Here is a 26,481-nt window from a genome sequence, read left to right as displayed (position 1 = left end):
TGAATAAATAAAGGAACAATCTCTGAGGTCTACCAGCTTCCTGATTGAATGTGAGTTATGGAGTGCGAGCCATGATTTCACTTCCCTATGAACAATGTCACATATAGTTATTGCGAAATATGACGTCTTGCTTGAAAGTGATTGGATACTTAAAACATTCGTTCAATTGCAGTGCACCACAGACAGACATCAGAGACACCAATGGAGACCCACATCAGAGCAACTACTCAACTACTTCTCATTGAAGTTAGAATCACACAGTAGGTATTACCATTAGGAGTCAGTTAGAAAGGTAATCATACAGTAGATATTACCATTAGGAGTCAGTTAGAAAGGTAATCATACAGTAGATATTACCATTAGGAGTCAGTTAGAAAGGTAATCATACAGTAGATATTACCATTAGGAGTCAGTTAGAAAGGTAATCATAAGTAAGTTAATACTATAAGTAAAAGTTAAAATCATATATATTACAATTAAAGGTCAGACAGACTGAATTAGTTGATTAATTAATTTATTAGGGTAATTATTGATATTCGGTACGGTTTGTTAAGATGGCCGACTACATCAACAAACAGGTGATTGAATTAAACAAAGTTAATGAAGAAAACCAGAACAGAGCAACGAGGAGCGTGAAGACTGAGACCCAACTATCAGGTACAAAGAATTATCTTTCTCTCTCTCACACACACACAGATGCAGAAAGGTATGAACGCCAAAACGAGCGCACACACGTATGCTGGCACGTGCACACACACTAATAACACATCATAGAAAAACACTTGTACTTGTTTTATTGTTCTGTCTTCTGTGTGGTTGAGTTGGTACAGAGCCTGGGGTTTACAACCTGCTGGGGTCACATACACTAAAATGCATCAATTCAATATATTTTTTCACTTCAGTTATTGGAACTATGTGGAACTACTTAAAAAGATCAACTGAAAATCATATTTTTAAACAACACAGTGGATAGCCCACCACTGTTTTTGGTAAACAGCTGAGGGGCTGGCAACCTGAAACAGGCTCTGTGCACCTGGTGACCTGTCCGTTAATTCCGGTAGAAACGTAACCACTCTCAAAACAATGTACCCTGCAGAAATGTAACCACTCTGAAATTCATAGACAGAGCTAACATTTGAGGCTACACAGTGTTTGTTTACAAATTCATAGACAGAGCTATTTATGACTGGTACTGTATTTAATTCATAGACAGAGCTACAGTATGACTGGTACTGTATGTAATTCATAGGCAGAGCTATGTGTGACTGGTACTGTATGTAATTCATAGACCAAGCTATGTGTGACTGGTACTGTATGTAATTCATAGGCAGAGCTATGTATGACTGGTACTGTATGTAATTCATAGGCAGAACTATGTATGACTGGTACTGTATGTAATTCATAGACAGAGCTATGTATGACTGGTACTGTATGTAATTCATAGGCAGAGCTACAGTATGTATGACTGGTACTGTATGTAATTCATAGACAGAGCTATGTATGACTGGTACTGTATGTAATTCATAGGCAGAGCTACAGTATGTATGACTGGTACTGTATGTAATTCATAGACAGAGCTATGTATGACTGGTACTGTATGTAATTCATAGACAGAGCTATGTATGACTGGTACTGTATGTAATTCATAGACAGGGCTATGAATGACTGGTACAGTATGTAATTCATAGACAGAGCTATGTATGACTGGTACTGTATGTAATTCATAGGCAGAGCTATGTATGACTGGTACAGTATGTAATTCATAGGCGGGGCTATGTATGACTGGTACAGTATGTAATTCATAGACAGAGCTATGTATGACTGGTACTGTATGTAATTCATAGGCAGAGCTATGTATGACTGGTACAGTATGTAATTCATAGGCAGGGCTATGTATGACTTGTACAGTATGTAATTCATAGACAGAACTATGTGTGACTGGTACTGTATGTAATTCATAGGCAGAGTTATGTATGACTGGTACTGTATGTAATTCATAGACAGAGCTATGTATGACTGGTACTGTATGTAAATCATAGGCAGAGCTATGTATGACTGGTACTGTATGTAATTCATAGACAGAGCTATGTATGACTGGTACTGTATGTAATTCATAGACAGAGCTATGTATGACTGGTACTGTATGTAATTCATAGACCAAGCTATGTATGACTGGTAATGTATGTAAATCGTAGACAGAGCTATGTATGACTGGTACTGTATGTAATTCATAGACAGAACTATGTATGACTGGTACTGTATGTAATTAATAGGCAGAACTATGTATGACTGGTACTGTATGTAATTCATAGACAGAGCTATGTATGACTGGTACTGTATGTAATTCATAGACAGAACTATGTATGACTGGTACTGTATGTAATTCATAGACAGAGCTATGTATGACTGGTACAGTATGTAATTCATAGACAGAACTATGTGTGACTGGTACTGTATGTAATTCATAGGCAGAGTTATGTATGACTGGTACTGTATGTAATTCATAGACAGAGCTATGTATGACTGGTACTGTATGTAATTCATAGGCAGAGTTATGTATGACTGGTACTGTATGTAATTCATAGACCAAGCTATGTATGACTGGTACTGTATGTAATTCATAGACAGAGCTATGTATGACTGGTACTGTATGTAATTCATAGACAGAGCTACAGTATGTATGCAAGGACTGACCATCCATGAGATCTAAATGATAGTTTTACCCATCTGAGGCTACACAGTGTTTGTTAACAATTCCATGTTAGAACAAGCAGGTATTTTGGGTCCTGATGGGCTTTTAAACAAAGCTCATGAGGCATTTCTAAGTTACATTCATAAAGAATGAATAGGTAAATATTATACATTTCAATGTCCCAAAAATGTAAGCAGCAATCGCAGATAGCCTCTATAGGTCATGCTTTAGCTATATTGTGTAATTTTGGTAATTTCTTCATAAAGCAGCTTCCTGTTTACCAGAATTGAGATGACAGCACTCTTGAGCAAACGTTCGCCGCCAACGTTCGCAGCAAACGTTCGCTGGGGTTTGGTTCTCAGAATTCGAATCATAGTCAGTAGTGATGTAGGATGATGTTTGTTCTGGATGTAATCATAATGTAGGATGGTGTGTGTGTCTGTTTCTCTGCAGATAGAAGACAAAGACTCTACAGGCTGGCTGCTGTGTGTTTAGGAGTGCTGTGTGTTCTACAAGTCACTCTCAACATCTCCCTGAGACTGGCTTTCTGTGAGTGAGGCCCAAATGACACCCTATTAGCACAGTACTTTTGACAGTGCACTACATAGGGAACAGGGTGCCATTTGGGACTGCGTACCGGAACCTATTTCAGTCAAAGTCAAGCACTGACAAAAATGTGACAACAAAAAAAATGCATCAGCTCTACTTGAGTTCACAAACCATGTCTACAGTGCATTTCGGAAGTGTTCAGATGTCTTCACTCGTTCCACATTTTGTTACATTACAGCCTTATTCGAAAATTGATGAGGGGAAAAAAATATTGAATCAATCTACACACAATACCGCATAATGACAAAGGGAAAACAGGTTAAAAGATTTTTTTCCAAATGTATAAAAAAACAAAAAAACATAAATACCTCAGACCAGAGCATACCGGACCTATTCTCTCTCCTTTCCCCGATTTCTACCACAGGCTCTGGACATTTACACCTGGATCTTGCAGCTAACTAGCTGCTACCTGAGTGACTATTGGCAACGTCGGTCACGGAATTAACACACATTATTACGGAGCTAGCCAGCTAGCCAGCTGAAGAGTTCCGTCAGCCACTCCTGGGCTATTCCTGAGCTAGCCAGCTGAAGTGTCTCCTGGGCTACAACTCACCTATCCTGACCCGTTTTACTGCCGATGCGGAGCCCCATCGGGTCTTCACGACTGGACCACCGACGTTATCTGCCCGAGGGAGTTATCCAACTGGCCCCTCCGTCGCGACGTAACCTGATCGCCCATCTGCGACCGGCTAATCGTTAGCTATAACTAACTATTTTGCCAACTTGGACAGGTCCCCCCTTCCACACGGAACCCCACTAACCCACAGACAGAAACGCACGAGGTGGCTAAAAACAGACCTCCCTCCCATCTTCCACCAGCTTGCTACCTTTGGCCCGGCTAGCTGTCTGAATCTCACTGGACCCTTTGATCACTCGGCTAAGCATGCCTCTCCTTAATGTCAATATGCATTGTCCATTGCTGTTCTGGTTAGTGTTTATTGGCTTATTTCACTGTAGAGCCTCTAGCCCTGCTCATTATACCTTATCCAACCTCTCAGTTCCTCCACCCACACATGCTATGACATCTTCTGGTTTCAATGATGTTTCTAGAGACAATATCTCTCTCATAATCACTAAATGCCTAGGTTTACCTCCTCTGTACTCACATCCCACCATACCTTTGTCTGTACATTATACCTTGAAGCTATTTTATCGCCCCCAGAAACCTGCTCCTTTTTCTCTCTATTCTGGTCGTCACAGACGACCAATTCTTATAGCTTTTAGCCGTACCCTCATACTTATTCTTCTCTGCTCCTCTGGGGATGTAGAGGTGAATCCAGGCCCTGCAGTGCCTGGCTCCACTCCTACTCCCCAGGCGCTCTCTTTTGATGACTTCTGTAACCGTAATAACCTTGGTTTCATGCATGTTAACATTAGAAGCCTCCTCCCTAAGTTTGTTTTATTCACTGCTTTAGCACACTCTGCCAACCCGGATGTCCTAGCTGTGTCTGAATCTTGGCTTAGGAAGTCCACCAAAAACTGTGAAATCTTCATCCCTAACTACAACGTTTTCAGACAAGATAGAACGACCAAAGGGGGCGGTGTTGCAATCTACTGCAGAGATAGCCTGCAGAGTTCTGTCCTGCTATCCAGGTCTGTACCCAAACAATTTGAACTTCTACTTTTAAAAATCCACCTCTCCAAAAACAAGTCTGTCACCGTTGCCGCCTGCTATAGACCCCCCTCGGCCCCTAGCTGTGCTCTGGACACCATATGTGAACTGATTGCCCCACATCTATCTTCAGAGCTCGTGCTACTAGGTGACCTAAACTGGGACATGCTTAACACCCCAGCCATCCTACAATCCAAGCTTCATGCCCTCAATCTCACACAAATTATTAATGAACCCACCAGGTACAACCCCAAAGCCGCAAACACTGGCACCCTCATAGATATCATCCTAACCAACGTGCCCTCTAAATACACCTCTGCTGTTTTCAACCAAGATCTCAGCGATCACTGCCTCATTGCCTGCACCCGTAATGGGTCAGCGGTCAAACGACCTCCACTCATCACTGTCAAACGCTCCCTAAAACATTTCAACGAGCAAGCCTTTCTAATCGACCTGGCCCTGGTATCCTGGAAGGATATTGACCTCATCCCGTCAGTAGAGGATGCCTGGATATTTTTTTTAAATGCCTTCCTCTCCATCTTAATAAATAAGCATGCCCCTTTCAAGAAATTTAGAACCAGGAACAGATATAGCCCTTGGTTCTCCCCAGACCTGACTGCCCTTAACCAACACAAAAATATCCTGTGGCGTTCTGCATTGGCATCGAACTGCCCCCGCGATATGCAACTTTTTAGGGAAGTTAGAAACCAATACACACAGGCAGTTAGAAACGCCAAGGCTAGCTTTTTCAAACAGAAATTTGCTTCGTGCAACTCCAATTCTAAAAAGTTCTGGGACATTGTAAAGTCCATGGAGAATAAGAACACCTCCTCCCAACTGCCCACTGCACTGAGGATAGGAAACTCTGTCACCACCGACAAGCCCACTATAATTGAGAATTTCAATAAGCATTTTTCTACTGCTGGCCATGCTTTCCACCTAACTACCCCTACTGCATTCAACAGCACTGCACCCCCCACAGCTACTCGCCCAAGCCTCCCCCATTTCTCCTTCTCCCAAATCCATTCAGCTGATGTTCTGAAAGAGCTGCAAAATCTGGACCCCTACAAATCAGCTGGGCTTGACAATCTGGACCCTTTCTTTCTAAAATTATCTGCCGAAATTATTGCAACCCCTATTACTAGCCTGTTCAACCTCTCTTTCGTGTCGTCTGAGATTCCCATAGATTGGAAAGCAGCTGCTGTCACCCCCCCTTCAAAGGAGGTGACACTCTTGACCCAAATTGCTACAGACCTATATCCATCCTACCCTGCCTTTCTAAGGTCTTCGAAAGCCAAGTCAACAAACAGATTACCGACCATTTCGAATCCCACTGCACCCTCTCCGCTATGCAATCTGGTTTCAGAGCTGGTCATGGGTGCACCTCAGCCACGCTCAAGGTCCTAAACGACATCGTAACCGCCATCGATAAGAAACAATACTGTGCTGCCGTATTCATTGACCTGGCCAAAGCTTTTGACTCTGTTAATCACCACATCCTCATCGGCAGACTCAGTAGCCTTGGTTTCTCAAACGATTGCGTCGCCTGGTTCACCAACTACTTCTCTGACAGAGTTCAGTGTGTCAAATCGGAGGGCCTACTGTCTGGACCTCTGGCAGTCTCTATGGGGGTACCACAGGGTTCAATTCTTGGGCCAACTCTTTTCTCTGTATACATAAATGATGTCGCTCTTGCTGCTGGTGAATCTCTGATCCACCTCTACGCAGACGACACCATTCTGTATACTTCTGGCCCTTCTTTGGACACTGTGTTAACAACCCTCCAGACGAGCTTCAATGCCATTCAACTCTCCTTCCGTGGTCTCCAACTGCTCCTAAACACAAGTAAAACTAAATGCATGCTCTTCAACCGATCGCTGCCTGCACCTGCCCGCCTGTCCAGCATCACTTCTCTGGACGGTTCTAACTTAGAATTTGTGGACAACTACAAATACCTAGGTGTCTGGTTAGACTGTAAACTCTCCTTCCAGACTCACATCAATCATCTCCAATCCAAAGTGAAATCTAGAATTGGCTTCCTATTTCGCAACAAAGCATCCTTCACTCATGCTGCCAAACATACCCTTGTAAAACTGACCATCCTACCAATCCTCGACTTCGGCGATGTCATTTACAAAATAGCCTCCAATACCCTACTCAACAAGCTGGATGCAGTCTATCACAGTGCCATCCGTTTTGTCACCAAAGCCCCATATACTACCCACCACTGCGACCTGTACGCTCTCGTTGGCTGGCCTTCGCTTCATAATCGTCGCCTAACACATTGGCTCCAGGTCATCTACAAGACCCTGCTAGGTAAAGTCCCCCCTTATCTCCGCTCACTGGTTACCATAGCAGCACCCACCTGTGGCACGCGCTCCAGCAGGTGTGTCTCTCTGGTCACCCCTAAGGCCGACTCCTCCTTTGGTCGTCTCTCATTCCGGTTCTCTGCTGCCAATGACTGGAACGAACTACAAAAATCTCTGAAACTGGAAACACTTATCTCCCTCACTAGCTTTAAGCACCAGCTGTCAGAGCAGCTCACAGATCACTGCACCTGTACATAGCCCATCTATAATTTAGCCCAAACTACTACCTCTTCCCCTACTGTATTTATTTATTTTATTTATTTTGCTCCTTTGCACCATATTATTTATATTTTAACTTTGAACTTTCTTCAAACTACAAATCTACCATTCCAGTGTTTTTCTTGCTATACTTTATGTACTTTGCCAACATGGCATTTTTTTGCCTTTACCTCCCTTATCTCACATCATTTGCTCACATTGTATATAGTCTTATTTTTTTTTTCTACTGCATCATTGATTGTATGTTGTTTTACTCCATGTGTAACTCTGTGTTTTTGTATGTTGTCGAACTGCTTTGCTTTATCTTGGCCAGGTCGCAATTGTAAATGAGAACTTGTTCTCAACTTGCCTACCTGGTTAAATAAAGGTGAAATAAATAAATAAATAAAAATTTACATAAGTATTCATACCCTTTGCTTTGAGACTCGAAATTAAGCTCGGTGCATCCTGTTTCCATTGATCATCCTTGAGGTGTTTCTACAACTTGATTGGAGTCCACCTGTGGTAAATTCAATTGATTGGACATGATTTGGAAAGGCATACACCTGTCTATATAAGGTCCCACAGTTGACGGTGCATGTCAGAGCAAAAACCAAACAACGAGCTCAAAGGAATTGTCCATAGAGCTCCGAGACAGGATTGTGTCGAGGCACAGATCTGGGGAAGGGTACAAAGAAATTTCTGCAGCATTGAAGGTCCCCAAGAACACAGTGGCCTCCATCATTCCTAAATGGAAGGAGTTTGGAACCACCAAGACTCTTCCTAGAGCTGGATGCCTGGCCAAACTGAGCAATCGGGGGAGAAGGGCCTTGGTCAGGGAGGCGACCAAGAACCTGATGGTCACTCTGACAGAACTCCAGAGTTCCTCTGTGGAGATGGGAGAACCTTCCAGAAGGACAACCATCTCTGCAGCACTCCACCAATCAGGCCTTTATGGTGGAGTGGCCAGATGGAAGCCACTCCTCAGTAAAAAGCACATGACAGACAACGCAGGAATGGCTTCGGGACAAGTCTCTGAATGTCCTTCAGTGGCCCAGCCAAAGCCCGGACTTGAACTTCGATCGAACACCTCTGGAGAGACTTGAAAATAGCTGTGCAGCGATGCTCCCCATCCAACCTGACAGAGGTTGAGAGGATCTACAGAGAAAAATGGGAGGAACTCCCCAAATACAGGTGTGCCAAGCTTGTAGCATCATACCCAAGAAGTCTCAAGGCTGTATTCGTGATGTAAATGTGATATTTCTGTTTTTTATTTTTAATAAAGTTGCAAAAACTTCTAGAAAAGTGTTTTTGCTTTGTCATTATGGGGTATTGTGTGTAGATTGATGAGGGGAGAAAACAATTTAATACATTTTAGAATAAGGCTGTAAGAAAGTCAAAGTGTCTGAAAACTTTCCGAATGCACTGTATAAGCCTGGGATATCAACCATTCAAAGTTGGCCTTAGTAGGAGTGACCATAGAATTCTATGTAAGTGACCTTACTGAGTAAAATATTTGCCATTAGGCTATGTCCTTTGCTAGCAAATACATTCCCCCTGGTCGTCACTAGTTAACACAGCCACAAAGTCATAATTATGGCTAAGCCCTAATTTCTCTTCTTAAAATGTACTTTTAAAACTAACCTAATTAATGAAGGCCAAGTTTGATGCGTTGATCTACCAGACCTTCCGAGGACTTGGGCGGAAGTGTCTGGGAACGAGATTAGGTGTAATCTAACATAACTAAACTTAAGAGCGTGTTTCATACTTCAGCACAGCATGTCACTACTTATAAAGCACATGTTTATATCATATTTAACATAGTGGGGTTATGTCATTTTGACATGGGTGATATTGTCACACAGTTATGCCACGTTTATGAACCCTTTATAAAGCATGACATACACTTATAGATGCTATATAACACATTGATGTACAGTTGTGTCCAAAAGTTTTGAGAATGACACAAATATTAATTTTCACAAAGTCTGCTGCCTCAGTTTGTATGATGGCAATTTGCATATACTCCAGAATGTTATGAAGAGTGATCAGATGAATTGCAAAGACCCTCTTTGCCATGCAAATGAACTGAATCCCCCAAAAACATTTCCACTGTATTTCAGCCCTGCCACAAAAGGACCAACTGACATCATGTCAGTGATTCTCTCGTTAAAACAGGTCTGAGTGTTGACGAGGACAAGGCTGGAGATCACTCTTTCATGGTAATTGAGTTCAAATAACAGACTTGAAGCTTCAAAAGGAGGGTGGTGCTTGGAATCATTGTTCTTCCTCTATCAACTATGGTTACCTGCAAGGGAACACGTGCCGTCATCATTGCTTTGCACAAAAAGGGCTTCACAGGCAAGGATATTGCTGCCAGTAAGATTGCACCTAAATCAACCATTTATCGGATCATCAAGAACTTCAAGGAGAGCGGTTCAATTGTTGTGAAGAAGGCTTATGGGCGCCCAAGAAAGTCCAGCAAGCGCCAGGACCGTCTCCTAAAGTTGATTCAGCTGCGGGATCGGGGCACCACCAGTACAGAGCTTGCTCAGGAATAGCAGCAGGCAGGTGTCAGTGCATCTGCACGCACAGTGAAGCGAAGACTTTTGGAGGATGACCTGGTGTCAAGAAAGGCAGCAAAGAAGCCACTTCTCTCCAGGAAAAACATCACGGACAGACTGATATTCTGCAAAAGGTACAGGGATTGGACTGCTGAGGACTGGGGTAAAGTAATTTTCTCTGATGAATCCCCTTTCCGATTGTTTGGGGTATCCGGAAAAAAGCTTTTCCGGAGAAGACAAGGTGAGCACTACCATGAGTCCTGTGTCATGCCAACAGTAAAGCATCCGGATACCATTCATGTGTGGGGTTGCTTCTAGGCCAAGGGAGTGGGCTCACTCCCAATTTTGCCAAAGAACACAGCCATGAATAAAGAATGGTAGCAACACATCCTCAGAGTGCAACTTCTCCCAACCATCCAGGAACATTTTGGTGATGAACAATGCCTTTTCCAGCATGATGGAGCACATTGCCATAAGGCAATAGTGATAACTAAGTGGCTTTTGGAACAAAACTTCTATATTTTGGGTCCATGGCCAGGAAACTCCCCAGACCTTAATCCCATTTAGAACTTGTGGTCAATCCTCAAGGGGCGGGTGGACAAACAAAAACCCACAAATTCTGATAAACTCCAAGCATTAATTATGCAAGAATGGGCTGCCATCAGTCAGGATGTCGAACCACTGCTGTTAATCAGGGCAAGGTGACCGGTAACATGACCAAATACAAACAGTGTAGCTATTCCCTAGGCAAGGCAATCAAACAAGCTAAGCATCAGTAGAGAGAGAAAGTAGAGTCGCAATTCAACGACACAGACATGTTAGGTATGTGGCAGGGTCTACAGTCAACCACGGACTACAAAAGAAAAACCAGCCCCGTCGCGGACCACGATGTCTTGCTCCCAGACAAACTTAACAACTTCTATGCTCGCTTTGAGGACAACACAGTGACACTGACAAGGCACGCTACCAAAACATGCGGGCTCTCCTTCGCTGCAGCCAACGTGAGTAAAACATTTAAACGTGTTAACCCTCGCAAGGCTGCAGGCCCAGACGGCATCCACAGCCGCATCCTCAGAACATGCGCAGACCAGCTGGCTGGTGTGTTTACGGACATGTTCAATCAATCCTTATCCCAGTCTGCTGTTCCCACATGCTTCAAGAGGGCCACCATTGTTCCTGTTCCCAAGAAAGCTAAGGTAACTGAGCTAAATGACCATCGCCCCGTAGCACTCACTTCCGTCATCATGAAGTGCTTTGAGAGACTAGTCGAGGACCATATCACCTCCACCCTACCTGACACCCTAGACCCACTCCAATTTGCTTATGGCCCCAATAGGTCCACAGACGACGCAATCGCAATCACACTGCACACTGCCCTAACCCATCTGGACAAGAGGAATACCTATGTAAGAATGCTGTTCATTGACTACAGCTCAGCATTTAACACCATAGTACCCTCCAAGCTCGTCATTAAGCTCGAGACCCTGGGTCTTCACCCCGCCCTGTGCAACTGGGTCCTGGACTCCCTGACGGGCCGCCCCCAGGTGGTGAGGGTAGGTAACAACATCTCCACCCCACTGATCCTCAACACTGGGTCATCACAAGGGTGCGTTCTCAGCCCTCTCCTGTACTCCCTGTTCACCCACGACTGCGTGGCCATGCACGCCTCCAACTCTATCATCAAGTTTGCAGATGACACTACAGTGGTAGGCTTGATTACCAACAACGACGAGACGGCCTACAGGGAGGAGGTGAGGGCCCTCGAAGTGTGGTGTCAGGAAAATAACCTCACACTCAATGTCAACAAAACAAAGGAGATGATCGTGGACTTCAGGAAACAGCAGAGGGAGCAGCCCCCTATTCACATCGACAGGACAGTAGTGGAGAAGGTGGAAAGTTTTAAGTTCCTCGGCATACACATCACGGACAAACTGAAATGGTCCACCCACACAGACAGCGTGGTGAAGAAGGCGCAGCAGCGTCTCCTCAACCTCAGGAGGCTGAAGAAATGCGGCTTGTCACCAAAAACACTCACAAACTTTTACAGATGCAAAATCGAGAGCATCCTGTCGGGCTGTATCACCACTTGGTACGGCAACTGCTCCGCCCACAACCATAAGGCTCTCCAGAGGGTAGTGAGGTCTGCACAACGCATCACCGGGGGCAAACTACCTGCCCTCCAGGACACCTACACCACCCGATGTCACAGGATGGCCAAAAAGATCATCAAGGACAACAACCACCCGAGCCACTGCCTGTTCCCCCCACTATCATCCAGAAGGCGAGGTCAGTACAGGTGCATCAAATCAGGGACCGAGAGACTGAAAAACAGCTTCTATCTCAAGGCCATCAGACTGTTAAACAGCTATCACTAACATTGAGGGGCTGCTGTCAACATAATGACTCAACTCTAGCCACTTTAATAATGGAAAAATTGATGTAATAAATGTATCACTAGCCACTGTTGGGGCTAGGGGCAGTATTTGCACGGCCGGATAAAAAACGTACCCGATTTAATCTGGTTACTACTCCTGCCCAGTAACTAGAATATGCATATAATTAGTAGATTTGGATAGAAAACACTCTAAAGTTTAAAACTGCTTGAATGGTGTCTGTGAGTATAACAGAACTCATATGGCAGGCCAAAACCTGAGAAGATTCCATGCAGGAAGTGGAAATCTGATTTTTGGAATCACCTTCAACACTTTGCCTATGAAACACACCGTGAGTTAGGATTCATTTAGCACTTCCTAAGGCTTCCACTAGATGTCAACAGTCTTTACAAAGTGGTTTGAGTCTTCTCCGGTAGAAACTGACCGAACGAGAGTCCTGGAAAGTTGGTCATAGGGGGAGGGCCATTACTACTATGATGCGGGCGCCCGTGGATACCCTCTCATTCTGAAACATTTAGTAAGACAATGCAATCGTCCGCCTTGAATATTATTGAAGCTCTGATTGAAAAAGGCCCTAAAGATTTATGTTATACAACGTTAGACATGTTTGAATGAACGAAAATATTTTTCTTTTGCACATTCGTGACGACAAGTCCCGCGCACCTTGTACATTATGAGTAGCCTTCGGAACGCACTAACAACAAGGAGCTATTGGGACATAAATGATTAACTTTTTCGAACAAAACTACATTTGTTGTGGACCTGGGATTCCCGGAAGTGCCTTCTGATGAAGATAATCAAAAGTAAGGGAATATTTACAATAGTATATTTGATTTTAGATGGTTCCAAGATGGCGCTAACCTGTATCGCCTAGCCTATTTTTCTGAGCATAGCAACTCGTTTATTGCAAAGTGTGATTTCCCAGTAAAGTTATTTTTAAATCTGGCAATGCGGTTGCATTCACGAGATGTTAATCTATAATTCTTTGAATGACAATATTAGATTTGACCAATGTTTTCGAATAGTAATTTTGTAAATTGTAGCGCTAATTCACCGGAAGCATTTGAGGGAAAATATTTTCTGAACAGCACGCGCCGATGTAAAATGCTGTTTTTATATATAAATATGAACTTTATCGAAAAAAAGAATGCATGTATTGTGTAACATGATGTCCTAGGAGTGTCATCTGATGAAGATTGTCAAAGGTTAGTGCATAATTTTAGCTGGTTTTCTGCTTTTAGTGACGCCTGTCTTTGCATTGAAAATAGCTGTGTGTAATGTTTTGTCAATGTACTGTCCTAACATAATCTAACTTTATGCTTTTGCCGTAAAGCCTCTTTGAAATCGGACAACGTGGTTGGAATAACCTGTTAGGGCTAGGGGGCAGTATTGACACGGCCGGATAAAAAACGTACCCGATTTAATCTGGTTACTACTCCTGCCCAGTAACTAGAATATGCATATAATTATTGGCTTTGGATAGAAAACACCCTAAAGTTTCTAAAACTGTTTGAATGGTGTCTGTGAGTATAACAGAACTCATATGGCAGGCCAAAACCTGAGAAGATTCCATGCAGGAAGTGGCCTGTCTGACAAGTTGTTGTTCATCTTGGCTCTTTTTATTGAAGACTGAGGATCTTTGCTATAACGTGACACTTCCTACGGCTCCCATAGGCTCTCAGAGCCCGGGAAAAAGCTGAATGATATCGAGGCAGCCTCTGGCTGAAACACATTATCGCGTTTGAAAAGTGGCCGATTAGAGTACTATGGGCTTAGGCGCGTGCACGAGTCGACCCCGTGCTTTATTTTCTTTCCTCTTTTTACCTAAACGCAGATTCCCGGTCGGAATATTATCGCTTTTTTACGAGAAAATGGCATAAAAATTGATTTTAAACAGCGGTTGACATGCTTCGAAGTACGGTAATGGAATATTAAGACATTTTTTGTCACGAAATGCGCCATGCTCGTCACCCTTATTTACCCTTTCGGATAGTGTCTTGAACGCACGAACAAAACGCCGCTATTTGGATATAACAATGGATTATTTGGGACCAAACCAACATTTGTTTTTGGAGTAGAAGTCCTGGGAGTGCATTCTGACGAAGACAGCAAAGGTAATAACATTTTTCTTATAGTAATTCAAACATATGACTATTTTACACCATTTTAAAGACAAGACTCTCCTTTATCTAACCACACTGTCCGATTTCAAAAAGGCTTTACAGCGAAAGCAAAACATTAGATTATGTCAGCAGAGTACCCAGCCAGAAATAATCAGACACCCATTTTTCAAGCTAGCATATAATGTCACAAAAAACAAAACCACAGCTAAATGCAGCACTAACCTTTGATGATCTTCATCAGATGACACGCCTAGGACATTATGTTATACAATACATGCATGTTTTGTTCAATCATGTTCATATTTATATCAAAAACCAGCTTTTTACATTAGCATGTGACGTTCAGAACTAGCATTCCCACCGAACACTTCCGGTGAATTTACTAAATTACTCACGAAAAACGTTCATAAAAAACATAACAATTATTTTAAGAATTATAGATACAGAACTCCCTTATGCAATCGAGGTGTCCGATTTTAAAATAGCTTTTCGGTGAAAGCACATTTCGCAATATTCTGAGTAGATAGCTCGCCGTCACAGGCTAGCTATTTTGACACCCACCAAGTTTGACCCTCACCAAACTCAGATGTACTAAAAGAAAAATTGGATTACCTTTCCTGTTCTTCGTCAGAATGCACTCCCAGGACTTCTACTTCAATTACAAATGTTGGTTTGGTTCCAAATAATCCATAGTTATATCCAAATAGCGGCGTTTTGTTTGTGCGTTTAAGACACTATCCAAGGGTGACGAAGGGTTGCGCGCCCGACGCGTTTCGTGACAAAAAAATTCTAAATATTCCATTACCGTACTTCGAAGCATGTCAACCGCTGTTTAAAATCAATTTTTATGCTAGTTTTCTCGTAAAAAAAGCGATAATTTTCCGACCGGGAGTCGTTGTTTTCGTTCAAAGACGAAAGAATAAAAACATGGGGTCGCCTCGTGCACGCGCCTCCAGTCTCTGTTCTCTGATCGACCACTATCTAAATGCGCTAATGTTTTTCAGCCAGGACCTGCAACGCCACCATTCGGCTTTTTGCCGCCTTCTGAGAGCCTATGGGAGCCGTAGGAAGTGTCACGTTACAGCAGAGATCCCCTGTTTTGGATAGAGATGATCAAGAAGGCCAAGAAATGGTCAGAAAGGGTACTTCCTGTACAGAATCTTCTCAGGTTTTGGCCTGCCAAATGAGTTCTGTTATACTCACAGACACCATTCAAACAGTTTTAGAATCTTTGGAGTGTTTTCTATCCAAAGCTAATAATTATATGCATATTCTAGTTTCTGGGCAGGAGTAATAATCAGATTAAATCGGGTACGTTTTTTATCCGGCCGTGAAAATACTGCCCCCTATCCATAACAGGTTAAACAATGTCACTTTATATAATGTTTACATAACCTACATTTCTCATTGCATATGTATATACTGTACTCTATACCATCTACTGCATCTTGCCTATGCCGTTCGGCCATCACTCATTCATATATTTTTATGAACATATTCTTATTAATTCCTTAACACTTCTGTATATAAGGTAGTTGTTGTGAAATTGTTAGGCTAGATTACTTGTTAGATATTACTACATGGTCGGAACTAGAAGCACAAACATTTTGCTACACTCGAATTAACATCTGTTAACCATTTGTATGTGACAAATACATTTGATTTGATTTGGATGTGGCCCAGAAGTTAATTGACAGCATGCCAGGGCGGATTGACGTGGTCTTGAAAAAGAAGGGTCAACACTGCAAATATTGCAAGACTCTTTGCAAGACTCACTGCAAAGCTCTTTGCATCTTCATGTAATTGTCAATAAAAGCCTTTGACACTTATGAAATGCTTGTAATTATACTTCAGTATTCCATAGTAACATCTGACAAAAATATCTAAAGACACTGAAGCAGCAAACTTTGTGGAAATTAATATTTGTGTCATTCTCAAAACTTTTGGCCACGACTGTAATGCTTATGAAAGCATTAGGAATGCTTTATAAAGCCTTTATAAGCTGAAGGTAATATAAAGAGGGACCATGAAGGTCAGGCTATATTATGAAGTTATTATTTGAGAGTATTAAAGAATAAATCCCGATCAGTGAAAGAATTATTGATCTAGCTATCTAGCAGATTTAAATCAATCATCAACATAGCCTTCCTTGTGGCTCAGTTGGTAGAGCATGGTGTTTGCAATGCCAGCATGGCGTGTGCAATGTCAGGGTTGTGGGTTTGATTCCCACGGGGGCCAGTACAAAAAAAAAAAGGCATTAAATGTATGCATTCACTACTGTAAGTTGCTCTGGAGCATCTGCTAAATGACTAAAATGTAAAAAACATCAATGATCAGTTGATAGTCTAACCTCTTCGCGACGTCAATCATGTCTTTTGTAACCAGTGGTGGAGTGATATTTGTTTATGACATCATCATTTCTCAAGTTTAGACCGACAGATGGCACCTTTTGAATATCTTTATAGAATATACATAAAATGCATCCTCCGATTGCAACGTCTGACTATATCCACATTGTCTCAAGAACATGTTATATTTTTAACATCTTCCTACACCAAGTCAGGCATACCTCATTTCAAAATAGACTGTAAACATCAATGTCAATAATGAAAGATAAATCATCACGTTTTACTGGTGAAATGTTCACACTGTATGCCAATCATCTCAGTCATTATCATGGGAATATGCATTTAGATTTCTTGACTATATGTATCAATGCTTTCCAGATAACAGAGGCAATGAGACTGCAGAGATAGACCAGCTTCAGAAGGAAAGAGATGATCTCATGACAAAGTTCTCTAATCTGAGTGAGTTTACCTGATAAATGATCATAACATCACATATCTAATATGCAGTAAACTTGTGTTTGTATTCTACAATAATAGGTGCAGAATAACAAGATGGAAATGCATGTTTTTGTGTTGTAGAACAAACCTGTCCTGAAGGCTGGCAGAAGTTTAACTCCAGGTGGTACTTCCTGTCTACAGTGAAAAAAACCTGGAAGGAGAGCAGAAAGGACTGTCTGGAGAGAGGAGCAGACCTGGTGATCATAAACAGTGATATGGAACAAGTGAGTGAGTGAGTGAGTGAGTGAGTGAGTGAGTGAGTGAGTGAGTGAGTGAGTGAGTGAGTGAGTGAGTGAGTGAGTGAGTGAGTGAATCAAACATCTCTTGGTCAGTAATGTATCTTCCAGTATTTAACACATGTAGTCTATAGTAGTTGACAATATCAGTATCTTTCTCACCAACAGCAGTTTCTCTTTGGCGTCAATAAGAGAGCCTGGATTGGTCTGACTGACTCTGTTACTGAGGGGACCTGGAAATGGGTGGACGGCACCCCACTGACCACCCCAAGGTAAGAGACTACTGCTCTATAATAACACTGACCACCCCAAGGTAAGAGACTACTGCTCTATACTAACACTGACCACCCCTAGGTAACAGACTACTGCTCTATAATAACACTGACCACCCCAAGGTAAGAGACTACTGCTCTATAATAACACTGACCACCCCAAGGTAACAGACTACTGCTCTATAATAACACTGACCACCCCAAGGTAACAGACTACTGCACTATAATAACACTGACCACCCCAAGGTAACAGACTACTGCTCTATAATAACAATGACCACCCCAAGGTAACAGACTACTGCACTATAATAACACTGACCACCCCAAGGTAAGACACTACTGCTCTATAATAACACTGACCACCCCAAGGTAAGAGACTACTGATCTAATAACACTGACCACCCCAAGGTAAGAGACTACTGCTCTATAATAACACTGACCACCCCAAGGTAACAGACCACTGCTCTATAATAACACTGACCACCCCAAGGTAAGAGACTACTGCTCTAATTACACTGACCACCCCAAGGTAAGAGACTACTGCTCTCTAATAACACTGACCACCCCAAGGTAACAGACTACTGCTCTATAATAACATTGACCACCACAAGGTAAGAGACTACTGCTCTATAATAACACTGACCACCCCAAGGTAAGAGACTACTGCTCTATAATAACACTGACCACCCCAAGGTAAGAGACCACTGCTCTATAATAACACTGACCACCCCATGGTAAGAGACTACTGCTCTATAATAACACAGACCACCCCAAGGTAAGAGACTACTGCTCTATAATAACACTGACCACACCAAGGTAAGAGACTACTGCTCTATAATAACACTGACCACCCCAAGGTAAGAGACCACTGCTCTATAATAACACTGACCGCCACAAGGTAACAGACCACTGATCTATAATAACACTGACCACCCCAAGGTAAGAGACTACTGCTCTAAAATAACACTGACCACCCCAAGGTAAGAGAGTACTGCTCTATAATAACACTGACCACCCCAAGGTAAGAGACTACTGCTCTATAACAACACTGACCACCCCAAGGTAAGAGAGTACTGCTCTATAATAACACTGACCACCCCAAGGTAAGAGACTACTGCTCTATAATAACACTGACCACCCCAAGGTAATAGACTAGTGCTCTAATAACACTCACCTCAGTGTAAGGAGTAGGACTGATTCTCTGGGTTGTTCATAATCCATTGACTACAAGGTGAGATTTGACCATCCAGGTGTGATAGAGACCTTTAACAAATGACATGTTGCTTCAAATCATGTTCAAAGATGTCATTCCACAAGCACTAAAGATATATCTTAAAATGTCATTAAAAAATACAAATAAAGTGTTGGATCTTGGTCCAAAAAAGGCTGTGCTCCTTTTCAAGCTGAAGAAACATATCTGTATTTACATTGACACCTTTTTTTTATTTTTTTACACTGACTCTATGCACACTCACTCGACTCTCCCCACACACTCACTAGACTCTACCCACAGTCTCACTGGACTCTACCCACACACTCACTAGACTCTACCCACACACTCACTAGACTCTACCCACACACTCACTGGACTCTACCCACACACTCACTAGACTCTACCCACACACTCACTGGACTCTACCCACACACTCACTAGACTCTACCCACACACTCACTAGACTCTACCCACAGTCTCACTGGACTCTACCCACACACTCACTAGACTCTACCCACACACTCACTAGACTCTACCCACACACTCACTAGACTCTACCCACACACTCACTGGACTCTACCCACACACTCACTGGACTCTACCCACACACTCACTAGACTCTACCCACACACTCACTAGACTCTACCCACAGTCTCACTGGACTCTACCCACACACTTACTAGACTCTACCCACACACTCACTGGACTCTACCCACACACTCACTGGACTCTACTCACACACTCACTAGACTCTACCCACACACTCACTGGACTCTACCCACACACTCACTAGACTCTACCCACACACTCACTAGACTCTACCCACACACTTACTAGACTCTACCCACACACTCACTAGACTCTACCCACACACTCACTAGACTCTACCCACACACTCACTAGACTCTACCCACTGTTCTACTCTGTTTATTACCTATCCTGATTGCCTTGTCACTTTTTATTTTGTGTTAATATTTTCCTTTTTTTATATAGCAAATGTTTAATTAATATATTTTTTACTGTTTAACTCTGCATAGTTTGGGAAGGACCCGTACCTAAGCATTTCATGGTAAAGTCTACACCTGTTCTATTTCGCACATGTGACAACATACAATTTTAATTATTTTATTTTCTCTGTCTTTTTTACCCTGTAGTTACTGGTTCTCACAGCAGCCTGATAATGGTCGTGACAACCCAGAAAATGGGGAGGAGGACTGTGTTGAGCTGAACACAGAAACCTGGCTTCCTGTAAAAGCATGGAATGACCAATCATGTTTACTCAATCGTTACTGGATTTGTGAGAAGGTGGTTTAACAACACCATGACAACAGAGGTGGCTGGTGGGAGGACGTGCACACATACAGCACCTTACACATGCACACAACTTCATTCTCTCTCTCTCTCTAAGACACACACACCAACACACTGTAGGTACTGTACTGGGCGACAAAATAGCCTGATAATGGTGATGTACCAGGATAGACTGTAACTAGGACTGTGCTGATGTTAATATTGGGTATTCTGAGCCTGTAGATAAATATTATGACATAGCATTTACCTCTTAACATAACTGGATTTGTGAAGAGTTATACAGTAGCTCATTATATAGAGAACTACAGTATCTCTCTCTAGTTAAACAGTGTGTAGACATACTGTCATCTGTAAAATGCTTGCATTCATTGTTTTAAAAAGAAACATGTTATGTGATTTGCCATTGTCACAACTGTCGTCATGGAGAGAAGAAGTGGACCAAAATGCAGCAGAGTTAGTGTTCAGCATCATTTAATTTAAAAAAAGATCACTGGAACACTACAAAACAAGAAAATACCGACAGCTCAACAGTACTGACAGCATAACACATTGAACAGAAACAATTACCCACAACCCCAAAGAAAAACACACACTACTATATAGGACTCCCAATCAAAGGCAACTCAACACACCTGCCTTCAATTGGGAGTCCAATCCCAATTAACTAACACATAACACAAAACTTCTGCCACGTCCTGACCAAAACTAATACAATTACACCCTCTGCTGGTCAGGACGTGACAGCCACAGGCTTGTGCAATTTTCATAATCAATTATTAGCATAAATCTCTTTAGTTCATCTTCTTACTAAGGCTCAGATTAAGTAAGAAAGGAACCAAGCAGGTTTACCAGCTTCCTGATTGAATGTGATAGGATTGTTAAAACAATGTGACTTGCAGTTGGACACAGACAGAAGGCAGAACAGTACTGAGAGGATACACACTGCACGCAGGCAAACACACACACAGACACGTGTGAAGTTCCCCTTTTCTGATAAAGATGCAGACAGATGTCCCACACACACCTCTGATTAACTCTTCACACTGATGTCACACACACACACAGCATAGATAAAAGAAAAGGGCCCCTATCGATGGCATAGAGAGAGTACGAGCCATAATGTGAACTCCATTTGAAGGCTGGGGAAGCCACAAACAGGCCTGTCAAAGTGATAGGATGAAAGGCTGCACTCGACACTACTTGTTGTGAAGCAGCTATCATGTTATATCACTGTGTTTAGAATATCCTGTTGGGTCTAACAACTTCCTGATCGAAGGTGATTGCATTCTAAAAACATTCTATCAACTGTAGTGGACCACAGACAAACAACAGAGAGGAACCTGGAGATGCACATCAGAGTAACTACTCACCTACTAGTCACTGAAGTTAGAATCATACAGTAGATATTACCATTAGGAGTCAGTTAGAAAGGTAATCATACAGTAGATATTACCATTAGGAGTCAGTTAGAAAGGTAATCATACAGTTAGTTAACTTCTTCAGAATCCTGAATTTCCGCCTGTCTGACGTGCCCAAAGTAAACTGTCTGTTACTCAGGCCCAGAAGCTAGGATATGCATATAGAAACACTCTGAAGTTTCCAAAACTGTTAAAATAATGTCTGTGAGTGTAACATAACTGATATGGCAGGCGAAAACGCGAGAAAAATACATCCGGAATCCATACTTTTTGGGAGGACACAGCCACTTTCAATTGAAGTCTATTGTCCATTCAAATGAATAGGACCCAGATTGCAGTACCTATGGCTTCCACTAGATGTCAGCAGTCTTTATACAAGGTTTCAGGCTTGTTTGTTGAATAATGAAGAAGTAGTAGAGGATATTCCAGAGGAAGTACAATAGGTTTGTTAGTGTTTTTGCGCACGTGAATGAGTGTTCGCTCTTCGTTCTTTTACTTTTCTATTGAACTTACTATTCTCCGGTTTAAATATTATTGTTTATTTAGATATTAGACATCCTGAGGATTGATAAAAACATTGTTTGACTTGTTTGGACGAACTTTGCTAGTAACTATTTGGGATCCTTTGTATGCATCTTGATGGAGTGGATTATTGGATTCAATGGCGCCAACTAAACAGCATTTTTGGGATATAAAGAAGGACTTTGTCAAACGAAACGACCATTCATTGTGTAGCTGGGACCCTTGGGATTGCACCCAGAGGAAGATCTTCCAAATTAATTGACTTATTTTATCGCTATGTGTTATTTTTTGACACCTGTGCTGGTTTGTAAGGTATGCTAATGTGGGGTGCTGACCTCAGACAATCGAATGCTATGCTTTCGCAGTAAAGCCTTTTTGAAATCTGACAACACTGTTAGATTACCAAGATTCTAAGCTAAAGAATCATGTATGACACTTGTATTTCCATGAATGTTTAATATTACAATTTTTTATTTTGAATTTGCCGCTCTGCAATTTCAACGGATGTTGTCGCAGGTGGGGCACTCCGATCCGTAAGAAGTTAAATTCTTGTTAATCTAACTGCATTGTCCAATTTACAGTAGCTATTACAGCAAAAACATGCCTTGCGATTGTTTGAGGAAGTCGCCCCACATCAACATATTATTTTCCACCCGCACAGGTTTCATGCATTGACATATAACGATTAAAAATCTTCCTCTGATTTGTCATTCAAAGGGTCCCAGAGATAACATGTAGTGTCGTTTTGTTTGATAAAATCATTTTTTATATCCCAAAAATTCTGTTTAGTTTGCGCCATCGATTTGAGTAATCCACTCATTCAACTTGCAAAGAAAGGAATCTGAAAATCTACCCCTAAGCTTTGTTTCAACAAGTCAAAATATGTTTCTATTTACTCCTCAGATACCCTAAAATGTAATCAAACTATGATATTTTTTTCGGAAAGAAGTATGTTCAATAGGAAACCGATTGTAGCAGTTGCGCAACTTCATCATTAAGCGCGATGACACGATTTTGAGGACTGTGTCCACATACAAAAACTCTTATTTCTTATTTGTTTTTGAAGTTACAAGCATGAAACTTTGAACATAGACTGCTGACACCCTGCATCAGGGCGCCATTTTACAATATGAGCTTTCTCTTGCATTTCTAAGAGGATGGTCTCTTCCCCCCCAAAAATGTTTTACCTCAAAGTGTTTTCTTTCCAATGGTACCAATAATATGCATATCCTGGCTTCAAGGCCTGAGCTACAGGCAGTTTGCTTTGGGCACGTCATTCAGACAGGAAGTGGAGAAAAAAGGGGCCTATCCCTAAGAAGTTATGAAACGATGAAATGGTATTGCTTCTATAAAATGAACAATGTGAGGATGCTGTGTTCTGTGTTGTGATTTGTTCTGTCTAGTGGCCATAAAGACTATAACACATTAACATTTTAACTTCGGTTAACAGAAAAAAGAAAACATTAAGGTAATATGTAAATGTTTTAGCTTTGCTTTAGGACTCTTATCCCCTAAACTGAAAAAACACGTGCAAACTCTACACTTATTGCCAATGCTTAGCTAGTCTTACTAACAATACTTCTGGTCTGATATCAATCATCGTTTTCACACTGACCACATTAATTAAGCTTTCAGCCGATATAAGACACTTATATGTACCTAAATGTTTAAAATCTATATTAACTATTAGAATTTATTTGAATTACGCGCCCTCCAGTTTAACCGGAAGTTAAACTGTTTAGAGGGAAGAGGACAAAGCTGAAACCGATACAGCATTGTGACTGATCCAAAAGGCTTCAAATAATCTATAGGCAAAAATGCATTACAGCTGAAAGCAAGAATGATAATACCAATAATCTCTTCTTTCTGCTGAAGTGTGAGCTCATCCACTACTTCCCATAAATCTAAAAGCCTTGGGTTGGTGTAGGCATGTGTGCTAGATTCCCATACACCAGTCATTTCCTTTCAAATCCATAAAGGGAAGTGAACAAGTGCACACTTCTGGAGAAAATGTTGAATATTGGAAACCACCGCTTGGCTCTTTCTGAATTCACCTTCCCTCAATTCCTTGTCCTCTCTCCTCGCCTCATTCTCAAAACGCATTGGAAGAGAATATCCAAGGTCCCTCCCCTCAGAAGTTCTCCTCCAATGTGTTTTGAGAAGGATTTAAGGACAGGCAGTGGCGACCCGTCATTCAGGGCAGGTGGGGCAGAGCTTTAATTTTAGCATGAATTCATGTCACATATCAGATAATTCATGTCACAAATCTTCTCTCTCTCTAACTCCCCTTGCTTTCTCCCTCTCTCTCTCACTCTCTCTCTCTCTCTCTCTCTCTATCGCTCTCTCTCTCTCTCTGTCTCTGTCCCCTCTCTCTCCCTCTCTCCTCCCTCTCCCTCTCCTCTCCCCTCGCTTTCCCTCTCCCCTCTTTCTCCTCTATTCCCCCTTCTCCCTCATGTCACACATCAGGTAATTCATGTTATACAGTGCCTTGCAACAGTATTCATCCCCTTTGGTGTTTTTCCTGGTTTGTTGAATTACAACCTGTAATTGAAATGGTTTTTATTTGTATTTCGTGCAATGGACATACACAAAATAGTTAAAATTGGTGAAGTGAAATGAAAAAAATTACTTCTTTCAAATAAATAAAAAACGGAAAAGTGGTGCATGCATATGTATTCACCCCCTTTGCTATGAATCCCCTAAATAAGATCTGGTGCAACCAATTACCTTCAGAAGTCACATAATTAGTTAAATAAAGTCTACCTGTTTGCAATCTAAGTGCCACATGATCTGTCACATGATCTCAGTATATATACACATCTGTTCTGAAAGGCCCCAGAGGCTGCAACACCACTAAGCAAAGGGCAACACTAAGCAAGATGCAACATGAAGACCAAGGACCTCTCCAAACAGGTCAGGGACAAAGTTGTGGAGAAGTACAGATCAACAACAAAAAAATGATCGGAAACTTTGAACATCCCACGGAGCACCATTAAATCCATTATTAAAAAATGGAAAGAATATGACACCACAACAAACCTGCCAAGAGAGTGCCACCCACCAAAACTCATGGACCAGGCAAGGAGGGCATTAATCAGAGAGGCAACAAAGAGACCAAAGATAACCCTGAAGGAGCTGCAAAGCTCCACAGCAGAGATTGGAGTATCTCAGGAACGCACAATCTGGTCAAGCAATGGTGGGTTTGTGCCCATAGGCGACGTTGTTGCCAGTGACGTCTGTTGAGGACCTGCCTTATGTCATGACGTGGCCCTCTTTGGGTATAGCGAGTACCATCCACCTCTCTCTCCCTCTCTCTCCCTCCTACACCCATGTTCTGTTATCTCAGGTCGTAAATTCCTGGAGGAGACTCTCTCCTCATGGCCATGCATTATAGAGAGAGTTTCACACTAGAACAAAGGAACATCTTCTACATCACAGAACTTGAGAACTGAACAATATCCATGTTTTGGAGAATGTGTAAACGGTCGGTGGAGTAGCCCGCTACGACCCGGTCCATTTTGTTTCATGTTGTGACCTCATGAAAGACAATACAGCCACATTACCATAACTCTGTTTATACAGGAGCCTCCATTATGAGGTTTGTGTCTAATTATTGTATAAAATGAATGATGAACATCAACTTATTTGTGAAATTATGTAAGGTGATGTTGAACTGTTAATGTGAGAGAATTGTATTCCCTTCAAAGTTTAACTAAGTCATTGGCCCGCCCTCGTGAACACAGACATGATCTGGCTCATGGGACAGCACTTTTCTACTGTTACGAATAAAACCCCCACTTGAAGAAACCCACTTCAGACCATGCATACCTCGGTCACCGAGAGAACAAAGGTTTGAGTAGAGACCACAAAAACCTCAGCATAAGCTAAGGTTGTAATGGTTGTTAAACTCTGAGACTATCGATACCAACAGTATAAGAGCAAATCTTTGATACTAATTACTAGTCTGCAGCTAGAAATTATGTCGACCTGAGATGCGAGGACTGACAACCGCCGAAACCCCTATTCTATAAGAACATTTCTGAATGGTACTCTGACGTATCCATTCTAACCACGAGAGACTTCATGGAAGCAGAGAGACAATC

The 26,481-nt window shown here is 42.0% G+C and overlaps 1 protein-coding gene across 4 annotated transcripts; it reads left to right on the top strand.

Annotated features, from left to right (window-relative positions):
• Positions 1–32: 32 nt before the first annotated feature.
• LOC115190452 (CD209 antigen-like protein C) lies at positions 33–20,891 on the top strand. Of its 4 annotated transcripts, XM_029748749.1 has the most exons (8): positions 33–50; positions 173–292; positions 422–657; positions 3,146–3,241; positions 17,287–17,367; positions 17,488–17,630; positions 17,811–17,914; positions 20,282–20,891. In XM_029748749.1, exons 3-8 carry the CDS (start codon positions 555–557, stop codon positions 20,439–20,441), a joined length of 687 nt encoding a protein of 228 aa, XP_029604609.1. In that variant the 5' UTR covers positions 33–50; positions 173–292; positions 422–554; the 3' UTR covers positions 20,442–20,891. The 4 variants fall into 4 exon arrangements, with proteins under 4 accessions (XP_029604609.1, XP_029604614.1, XP_029604621.1 ...); XM_029748754.1 differs by lacking the exon at positions 33–50 and having other exon boundaries at positions 118–260; positions 555–657; XM_029748761.1 differs by lacking the exon at positions 33–50 and having other exon boundaries at positions 118–264; positions 555–657.
• The last annotated feature ends 5,590 nt before the right edge of the window (positions 20,892–26,481 follow it).

The sequence above is a fragment of the Salmo trutta genome, chromosome 4 (assembly GCF_901001165.1).
Source record: "Salmo trutta chromosome 4, fSalTru1.1, whole genome shotgun sequence".
NCBI lineage: Eukaryota > Metazoa > Chordata > Actinopteri > Salmoniformes > Salmonidae > Salmo > Salmo trutta.
This window is presented reverse-complemented; position numbering and strand designations above follow the sequence as displayed.